The sequence below is a fragment of the Cynoglossus semilaevis genome, chromosome 14 (assembly GCF_000523025.1).
Source record: "Cynoglossus semilaevis isolate Cse_v1.0 chromosome 14, Cse_v1.0, whole genome shotgun sequence".
NCBI lineage: Eukaryota > Metazoa > Chordata > Actinopteri > Pleuronectiformes > Cynoglossidae > Cynoglossus > Cynoglossus semilaevis.
In genome coordinates, this window is record NC_024320.1 from 24431425 (window position 1) to 24442323 (window position 10899).

Sequence of the window (10899 nt, forward strand, 5' to 3'; positions counted from 1 at the left end):
CAAAAACAAACGTATGCTTTGTACGGAGTCGATGTCAGCGACGAGTGTTATGAAAGCGTTACATTTTATTGCTATTTCTCGACAATAGCGAGTCGTGTTTTTCTGTTGGTGGTACTGTTAGCATTGCCACGCTAGCCGCTCTGTCGCTTCATCGCCATGCTACAGCCACTTATTCTTTTGTGCAACGTGACAAAGCACCGGCACCGCTGACTCCCCCAAGACGGTGTTTACATTTTTGTACTTGTTTGTTGTTATTCACACACATTAAACCGCGTATCCGTGGCTGAAGAAATGCTCCTGTAGCCGTTGCTGTCACAAGACCCGCACGCTAGGTTTAAACGGTCACCTGCTGACTGACAGCGATGCACTCGGCGGTCACGCTTCACTTTCACACGCCCGTGGGTTTTATCAACAACTGCTCGGCAGTAGGAAGTAAAAGCATCACCTCGCGTGTCTGTGGGCTAAAACCTATTCGTGAATTGGTCCGCATTTTAATAGCCCCACGAACTGTCACTGACAGAGCTCCGGCAGCCTGGGAGAGTCGGGAGGTAGTTGGAGTTTCCGACAAATGGTCAGTTGTGGTCAGTTGCTTCAGACTCCAACCACTACCGTCCTGTCATGTGTGGTTCTTCTGCTGCTGCTATTCCTGCTAGGACCCCATAAATAAGTGGGTCTTGACCCATTTTTAGAGATAGTGGAAAGATTAGGAGTGGCATAAAGATCATGAACACAAAACACCCTCGAACCAATCTAACACAATATTTGACGGAAAGAATGATGTGACTGAGAAAACCCAGAAAGTAAACAAATCAGGCAGCAGTAAATGGGCCTGACCACCTCCATACAGGAGACTCCTCTGACTCCAGGATGAACTTCAGATCCTTATAGAGTTCAGGGAAGTCAACAGTTGTAGCGTTTACAGTGACAACTTTGCTCCCAGGAAGAGTTCACCGTGTTGTTGTCACAGATATGTTGATGTGATATAAATACATTAGTAGGAATTTGCATCAAATCTGATGCTGCGCTACGCTGCCAGAAAATACTGCAAAAAGATTTTTTTTTCTTTACAAATGTCTCTACCTTTTACTAACCAAATGTCATTTGAAAAAGACATGATCAAACAGGAAGTCATAAACCAGCTTTTTCAAGTTTATGACTCGCTGTTTGGTTGACAGGTTGGGTCTAAAATGCGTGACACATCTGCTAATAATGTTGGTGAACCTATAACTTAGGACATGCGTGTCTTTGAGGTTTTTTGTTGTCCCTCGTCTGTGATTGGTCCTCGTAGAGGAAAAAAGCTAATGTAAAAGTTTGATGTTAAACTACTGGAACATTCAGGAAGTTGCCATCTGTTTGCACCGAAGACGGATCACCTGTCTTATGGGCACTGGGTGGCTTGGTGGTTAAGGAAGCGGACTTGGTTCCAGAAGGTTTCAAGTTTGAATCCACAAGCTGCCACGTTAGCACTGAGATGCTCTCAGCATTGTCTCCGGGTGCTCCTGTTTCCCCCCTGCTCACTTAGGTGATGGGTTAAAAGCAGAGGTCACATTTCATTGTGTGCAGTGGTGTGCTGTGTCACAATGACAGATAATTCATTTCCACTCTCATTATATTTTTCAGTGTCAGGTTGATGCGTGTGCATGTCCATTATTTAGAAATAATGTTAACAGTCTTTTTTTATTGTAGTTGTTTGAACAGCTCTTGTTATTCTGAAGTAATTTTCTTTTCTTTTTTTTTTCTTCAGACAAAATACACACTAATTGATGAGCAGGACATACCACTGGTGGAGAATTACGCCTTTGAGGTATTCTGATTCATCTGCTGGTCGTGTTTGTCATCATCTGTCTGTTTCCCATTAATGAAAAACAAAGTAATTTCTTGTTGTTTTTTTTTCCAGGCACGAATGGAAGTAGATGCTGACGGCAACGGAGCCAAGATCTTTGCTTATGCATTTGACATCGGCAAAGGTCGCTGGGCAGGGAGACCTTTGCATGAGCTGTTATGGTGAGAACCTTCTGATTATAAAGATATAAACTGGACTGGTTCACCTTAACTTGATCGAGTTATTAAACGTAGGTTTAACTTCTGATTTGAATGTAGGGAGAAGCACAGAGGCGGCATCGCACCCAGTTTTCAAGTCATCCACATCAACTCCGTGACAGTGGACAACAGGCTGGACAACCTGCGACTGGTGCCTGTGGGATGGAGTCCCAAACCGGAGGAGATCTCTAGCAAGCAAAGGTAAAGGCGACGGCGGCGTTGCTTCTCATCAACGACGGCACCCAGCTGCTTCACGTTGTGACATTGAGCTTTTCCAGGTTAAAATCCGTCCCAATTTTTTGCAAACAATCTTAATAAACGTCTCCTCTTTTCCTGTGTGTCCAGAGAGCAGTCTCTGTACTGGCTGGCCATCCAGCAGGTGCCGGCCGACCCAGTGGAGGAGCAGTATTTGGAGTTGAGTCGCACACGATACTACAACGCCAACGGGGAGCTGGTGGAGGAAGAGGAGTGCTCCTGCACCTACTACGAGTGTCATTATCCTCCCTGTTCACTCATTGAGAGGAGGGTATGTCCTTTAATGCAACAATATCTAAATATTAGCCTAAAAGACTTAACTTAATTATGTGGCTGAGAGAAATCAAAGGATCAAATCCCTGCATGAGGAGAGAAAGGGCTGGTGTATTACTACATAAACATAAGGTCAGAGGTTTAGTTCTAGATGGACAGTTTTTACTGCAACTCTAACTGTGGCCTAAACCACAACAAACAATGATGTAAGGCAGGGGGTGTCAAACTCATTTCCACCAGGCGGCCACATCAGCAATACAGTTCCCCTTGAAGGGCCGGTTGTAAATGGAAGACTGTATAGATCAGGGGTTCCCAACCCCCGGTTTGCAGACCATTACAAGTCCATAGGTCATTTGGTACTGGGCTACAGTGGAAAAATGAACTTAATTTTTACTAATTTACTTCATTCAAAGAAAATCCAGTCAATTTAAAAATTAATTTACCTTTGTAATTTAAAGATAATTTAAAGAAATATTTCAAATAATAGGTCATGTGTAACGGGTGGTACTGACTGGGGGCCACACAAATCGACTTGGCGGGCCGCATTTGGCCTCTGGGCCTTAAGTTTGACACATACACTGTAAGGTAACGGCAGTGAAAATTTGGAGGATATAAAATGAAAAGGCGATCAGTACTGAACTAGTGTTCTTCAGAAGATCGCTTACAAGGAGCAGGGGCAAAAAATTGTGTACGCAGCCTTTTGTTACTTAATTACTTCAATAAATGTGTAAAAATAAAAGATTCCTGGCAGTTTATGTTCCTGGTCTCTTCACAGCTCCGGGAGTTCAACATCTGCGGTCGCTGCCAGGTGGCGCGCTACTGTGGCTCCCAGTGTCAGCAGAGAGACTGGCCGGCCCACAAGAAGCAGTGTCGCGAACGCAAGCGGGTGCTGGCCCTGGAGTCGGAGCCCGAACGGTGATCTGCCTTCATCCTCGTCTGGGAGAGGATGAGGGGAACTGTGGGGACGGAGACGGGGCCAGGGTTTGACTTCTGGGTGGGCTGCGGGGTATGAAGAGCAACATGGGGAAATAAAAAAACAAAATCTGAGAAGAGACTGAGGACAGAGGACATTTGTCAGTTGCTTGGATTCCAATGGCAAAGCGAACAGAGGGGAGAACAAAGCAAAAAGACATCTGCCACTTCCCAGAACTGGTAGCTCACCATAGCTTGCTTTTCATCCGGATGATGACAAAAAGTGTATTATTATTATTATTTTATTTTATTTTTGTGTGTTATTTTTTTTTTTGTTTTTTTTTCTCGAAGAGGCAGACCCTCGATCTACCTGCTGCTATGGATTTATGTGTGACTGGACATAAGGGGGGAGGGGTTGTCTGGTTGATGGACTGGACAAGCTGCTTTTGGACCACAGTCGAAACACGGACGGTCGTCGTCATTCAGTAGCGTTCTCTGCCCGGCCGACGGGTGTGGTGACGTCTGAGCAAAAAAAACAAAAAAAAACCACGGCGAACCCAAGGGGGTACAGTACCTGTCGTTCAACCGGTACAAAAAAAATGGACACGGACCTTTTCACTGTATCGCTCCTTCTCTGACCTCGCTGGTGTGCAACGGCTGCTGTGGTCACGATCATCGGCACCTTCGCCACCTCCCCGTCCTCCGTCACGCAGCCAGCCACGACACGCATCAGACTTCACTGAACGAACCACACTAACAGTATTGTGTGGCTGTGTGTATGAATGTGTGTGTGTGTGTGTGTGTGTCTGTGTGTCTTGCCAATATGAACTGAAGGACGTTTTGAAATGTTAACATGGGTAACGGGCCAGACTAATGTATGACTGTTGTGTTCTTACAGGGGCCATATGACACACTTTTAAATTTCATATTTAATCATAAACTGGTGGGTTACAGATTTTCACTGTTCTCTAATAAAGTAGTTGCCAAGTGAAGGCTTTTTTTTTTCTTCCTCCTTTCGATCCGTTTGTTCTGTTCTTTTTCTGAGTCAAATTTTTTCTGATTTTTATCACCGTTTATTGTGCTGTACAAAAAATTTCGTTGCCTAAAATATGAAAGTTTATCACATTTAAATAATTCTGCGTCTTCATAGGCTCACAGGCTAGTGCGGAAGATGCTGGTTCCGGTGACGTTTGCTACTTACAGGGGTTATGTTTTTTTATTATTATTATTATAGAGTTCTAATCACTCGCTGATGATCACATTTCTTCATTGTTTTTGTCATAAATCAATTTGGATACAAACCTGTCTTCTGAGCTGTATGGTTTATCTGCAGGACTGTTCTCTGGATGTTTAGAGCAGGGCTTGGCCCCTTATTGTAAGAGTTTACTTTGAGGTTATTTTTTATTAAAGAAAATCTACAGATAGAGCTATATTTATTTAAAACCTTTGTTTGTGAAAACTGTTTTTGTCCTGGTGATTTCTGGAAGCAGATCTGGTGAAAATGTTGAGGGGTTCGAACCTCACTGCCACGTCGTTTCTGTGGCGGAGAGGAGAGTAAATGTTTCACCGTTGTTGTTCGTAGCTTGTTTTTTTTTCTAAGGCCGAAAAATCCAGATTCTACACGTGAACGCCTCGCGCTTTCACTTGTCACTAAACTCTTCCACGTGAGGGACGTTTCTGAGTGTGAAACTTGAACAACTAGTATTTTTTTTTTTGATTTGTGTAAGTTTGTGTTAATGGAACAGTTTTCCGGATTGGTCCTTTAAAACTCTGATTCCCAACCACTGGGCCGTAGCTAGCTAGTGTTCCATGAGAGATCGTCAGGTGCGCTGTGGAAAAAAAGTTTTGCTTAATTTGTCTAAAAACTATTATAGTCTTTATTCATCAGTGCTACGGTGAACAGTAGAACCATTAAACACTCTGTCACTAGGTGGCAGCATATGACTTAAAAACTTAAAGGAAAAGACAAATCTTTGTGTCTTTCTTCAATTCCTAGGAGTATATCAATATTGTGTTCAACTAAACAGGACTAGGTTGAAGTATGTAAATTAAAGTTCCTTTTTTCAAATTCCTTTTGGGAAATTTTACGGCATGGTGCACCATGGGATTTTTCTGTCGTAAATAATATGCTATGGCTCAAGAAGGGTTGGGAAACACTGTTTTAAAACACAACAAACAGTCCGGGTGAATTTGTTGAGTGACGGTCGTTCCTTCCATCACCTGCCTTCCTTGTTATTACCCAGAGTGCACCTGCTTCAACGTGTCCTCCTGTGTCTTAGCGGATGAGCGCAGACACTTACTGCACATGTAATTCACACACGTACCTGCAACTTGATTGTTTCTTTTATATCTATACGTGTGAGTGTGCGAGAGCCAGGTTTTCACCACTGCACTAAAACCTGGCTCTCCTGTCGATGACTCTGTGTGCTTTTATGAGAAGGATGTGTTTTGAACAGCCTGTACAGATTGTCCCTGAAAATCACTTTTTGTTTTGTAAGAATATACACAATAATCGCCTAGAAACAAGAGCTACAATATGTGAATGACAGTACAGTTGGGGATAACTGATAGCTTCTTTTCCTATGTAAAATGATAAATAATAAATAAAATGAAACCTCACTTGTTTGACTTGACAGAGTGCTGACGAGGGGCGGATATTCTAATGGACAGTACACGGTATCTCTGGGCTGAGACCTGAGTGTGTCGGGATGTACAGTGTGGGCCACTGGAACAGTGAGATCGGGGTTAGAAATTTAAATATTTCCTTGTTTATATATCTATTAAAACAATACAGTGTTTTAAACCAGATTGGAAAAGTTTGTTTTTGACACCATACTGTAGTATTCATGATATAATCATGGTGGAAAGTATGAGTAAACCTATTATATTTACCTCTGGTGGTACAAAAATACAGTCATATACTGTTTACTCACATTAACAACAACAGACCAAAAGGTCAATCTATCCATCCATTCATCCATCCATCCATCCATCCACCTATCTATCTATCTACAGTATCTAACTGGGAGTCTATTCTCTGAAAAAGTCATCAAATAAATTGTCAAATCTCTACTGTTTTGTTGATATTTTATTGTCAAAAAGTACTATTATAATCTGGGAATGTAAGAAGAATGAAAGCTGGATTTGGACTAAAAAAATGATTTTTTTTTATATATATTAAAAAATATTTATTATGTAATTATGTAAATTATACATTATATTTAAATGTAAAATATTTTACTATATATTTTAATATATATATAAATGTATACAGTTCATACAATCTATGTTGGCTGTTTTCAAAAATCTCTCTTTCATTCTGTGCTCTCATCTCAGATATCACCTTCCTGCCTGAGCTGATCGTCCATCAGTGCTTCATTCTCTTGCTGAACCAGTAACACATGTTCCGTTGATGTGCTGCAGCCGTTTGGTAACACGAGCCTCTGTGTTGTAACATGTGTCTCAGCAGACGTTGTCTCCTCTTCTGTCAAACTGTCCATTTTCTCTCTGCCCTGTTGCCAAGTCCAGAGTTGAGCAAAGAATCACCGTCGTGTCAAAGTTCAACGCAGAGGGTCAATAGGTCGTCCTGGTTTGCCATTTCAAACTGTCTATTTAAACCCGGAGCTGCTGCATATTTGTCCCACAAGGGGGCGAGACTGGCAACGTCTTATTGTCTTATTCTGTCGTTCTGTTGGACTAAAAGATACATTTCAGAAGTCTTCCCACCACAGTCAAAAACTGGGCATTAGTGATTGAGTCTGGAAGTATGTTAACCTTTAACCTCCGTTTATGAAAGTAACAAGTATTTTTCTTGAAATGAATTATTTCTGGATGGAAATCTGGGGGTGTTTTTGACCAGGTCACAACCTGCATCTCCATCTCGTCCATTGACTAAAGTTCCGTTCTTTTCCAATTTTGTTATCGTGTTTTTTAAATAATAAAAATCAGATGTAGTTAAGTCAAAACTTACTGCAAAGCTTCATCATTTTTAACCATAAAATTCCATTCACGTTCAGTAAATAATTGGAGACGCAGCTCAATGCTTGTCTAAGATATGGTGATAAAACAACAGCCAAGCTGTTGGAGATGCGGTAGAGACGTGTGCCAACAGGTTTCAGTTGTTAAAATCAGACACCTTTTAAAACATTGAATTTTTTTTATTATATGCAGAATGTGATAATTAAAAATAGCTGAGTAGTATTAAAAAACAGCTTTAGGTTAAATATTGATTGCTAGATTTGTCAACAAATATGTAAATAGACCTTAAATATAGTAGTCAAATGTTAGTTCAGAAAAAGTTGGAAAATAACAAAGGTTAAAATGTACAATATACTGCAGATTTACGTTGATGACTGTCATTGGACAAATTACGGTGTCAGCTTTTGTTATAATTAAATATATTGTCTCACGTCGTGTACATTTTACGTCTAAAATAAGATTTGTTTTGATTTAAATTACACATTATGTGTTTGGTTTGTCAGATATACAACAAATGTTTTATTATTTAGTAACGTGTCATGTATTAAATCTGTACAAACAGCCTTCAAACACATTGACTGCACGTCCCGCCGCCGTCAATGATGAGTTGCCGTAGTTCATCCCTTACAGTAGATGTCGCTGTTTTTTAAGTGATCTAGAGGTCCACCTTCTATGTGCTTCTTTTTTGCAGCAGTGCGGAAGTGAAGAAGAATATAAACCTTCAAAACGGACACATTCCCACGTTAAAAACATTGCTTTAATTCAAAATGACAAATATCGACGAACACCCGGTTAGTTTTATGTTTGTAACTGTGCCAGTCACCTTTGTCCCCAATGAAAACTTGCAGTCAGGAGTTCATATACCGGGCGGTACGTTTGTAATTCAATTGTTTTACGTAACTTTATGATGAAAATAATAATAATCTACATCTTTATTTTAATTTAATTTTCTGCAGAGTTATTATTTTGTTGAAACTACTGCTTAAGAGAATAACAAAATGTGTATATTGTTTGTAAAACTATTAAACAAAACGTAAAATTGCAGCTGTTATGTTTTTCTTTCTTTCTTTTTCTTTTTAAACAGTCCAAACAACATCAGCTGTTTTTTTTCTCCCAGAGCCAAAAACTGGGAAAACAAAATATGGTTATTTCATGGAATGAACACTTGTATAAATATGTTTGTGCTGTATATAGTTAAAGTTTACCTGCACAAGTTGTTTCATTATGTCAACAATAACCTGGTTACAATAAAATGTTTTTTATTGTTTAGTTTTAATCTCAAAATACCAACAATCTGAGGTCAATTCATACCAAGTAATATTGAACCATCAGTAAAATATAACTTTAGTTCAGGCAAAAAAAGTTTAGAGATGTATTGACTATTGAATCAGATTGTCCAGCTACACATAACCTGTATTTACTGTGCAACCAGCCTTTACTGGCAGCACTGGTCACCAAGGATCAGTACTGCCAGTACAGACCAATGTATCGGTGCATCTCACTGACCAAGTCAGAGCAAAGTGAAACAAACCAGTTCACCTCTAGGCTGAATCTGTGTCCACTGAAACTGAACTATTGGATTTGATTGGACGTCCAGGCGCGTTCTGTCGCCCAGAGCTACAGTCAATACCCACAAATTCATTTGTTAACAAGGACAACTGGTGTGTGAGGGACTGGTGTGTGTGTGTGTGTGTGGGGGGGCAGTGTTGACTCTGGGGACTGACTAATGGACTGATGGATTGTCATAATATGGAACTGTGTGATTAAATATCTGGTTTAACGGGAAGATTATGTGAAGAGCAAATGAAAAGAGCAAATATATATAGAAAAAATGTTGTGGTGATTGTGACACTGTATCTCTAGCACACTTGTCAAACTCAGGCCCGGGGGCCAAATCTGGCCCACAGTGTAATTATATTTGGCCAAATTCAGCATTACAAATCTGGAGAGAAGGGAAAACATGAACAATTTTTAAGAAACATTGACTTTGGCCCACGACTTCATCTCAGTTTTTAATTTTGTCCCACTGTGAATTTGCGTTTGACACCTCTGCTCTAACATTCAACACTGAGAACACTTGTGCACATGATGACAGGATCGGAGAGTTCAAGTCCGGGCAGGCCGGGGATAAACACAAGTCTGAGCAGTGGCTGAAAGTTTCTCTTCATGACTCACTGCTGAAAAAAAAACAAAACAGAAAATGTGTCACGGACGTGTGATAAATGTTCGCAATGTAATTTGACTGTGTGAAATAGGACGAGAGTGGTGTGCAGTGGCCACTGTAGGGGCAGACCTTGAAATGAACCCGTGATGATTGATGGGTGGAGGAGACGGGACAGGTTGATGTCAACAGTATCTGCTGGTCAGGATATATCTCATCATGTTGGCCGTGAGTATTTGTGTGTGTGTGACATATATTTTCCCTCAAAAATCTCACGCAACACTAACAATAATAAAACAATAATAAACTGAGCATGTTATTCAAATGTAAAGTACACAAACGAGTGTACTGTACACAAGTCATCAAACAAACTCATTTGAAAATGTCCTCACACAGTGGTTTTAACCCTTTTTAACTATATGTAAACGATGATCCCATTTAGTAGAAAACGTTACAATAGAAATTGACGGTCCAACAAAATGTTGCAGAAGTTTAATATTTATACAGAATATTTATACTTTTTTTAAAGGTTGTTAAACACATAAGTCCAGACACAAAAATGAACAATGAACAATAATAATAACAAAAACAACAATAATAATGTCAAATATATTTCTTATTTAATTATAAAATAATATTTTTTTAGATAATTATAATACTATATTTTATAATATAGGGAGAAAAAATATTTTAGAAGAGACTGGTGGTGACACGAAGTCATTAAACAATAAACATTTAACCAGTAAAGATTTTACTTTTTTATGAAACAAAATGTTTTTTTAAGTTTACTACATTTTATAAATAAAACAAATAAATATATAAACACGTTTGTTTTTGGTTTTTACAATGGACACTAGATGTTTAGGGCTGACTGACGCAGAGAAGCCATTGTGTTTAAACCTGTGTGCTCATTAAGGCCAGACTTTAACCGACGTGTTTACTCTTTTTGTGAAGTTTTTAAGGTGAGACGAAAGGATTGCGTTACCGGCGATGTCTCCGTGTGTTTGTGAGTTGGAGGGTGGAGGCCTCTGTAAGGAGATCTTCCCTCCAGACTGATTTTAGGGAGGTGTAGGTGAAGGTGGGGAGCTGTTTTATAATATCCACCATTTATGAATAACGTCTGAGCAGCGTCATAGTCATAACAAAAGCACAAATCAAACTGGTGTCTCTCTGGGCGCTCCACCAATCAGCGACGAGCTCTTACGTCTCGCGGCCAATGGCTGCCTCAGGTGGGGCTCGCGCAGAGGAGTTTGAAGGCGGAGCTGAAGGGAGAAAAAGGA

At 40.1% G+C, this 10899-nt stretch overlaps 1 protein-coding gene across 2 annotated transcripts in view; it reads left to right on the forward strand.

Annotated features, from left to right (window-relative positions):
- zmynd19 (zinc finger, MYND-type containing 19) overlaps positions 1–6099 on the forward strand; it is a 7098-nt gene extending 999 nt beyond the window's left edge. The window contains exons 2-7 of one of the 2 annotated variants that reach the window (XR_001761131.2): positions 1745–1804; positions 1898–2004; positions 2101–2241; positions 2386–2566; positions 3344–3720; positions 3832–6099. Coding sequence is in view for 1 of the 2 variants with exons in the window: in XM_008326011.3 (XP_008324233.1) it covers positions 1745–1804; positions 1898–2004; positions 2101–2241; positions 2386–2566; positions 3344–3487 (633 nt within the window). In the remaining variant the exon portion in view is untranslated. Of the gene's footprint in view, positions 1–1744; positions 1805–1897; positions 2005–2100; positions 2242–2385; positions 2567–3343 lie in introns of both variants that reach the window. The other variant, XM_008326011.3, reaches the window with a different exon arrangement.
- The last annotated feature ends 4800 nt before the right edge of the window (positions 6100–10899 follow it).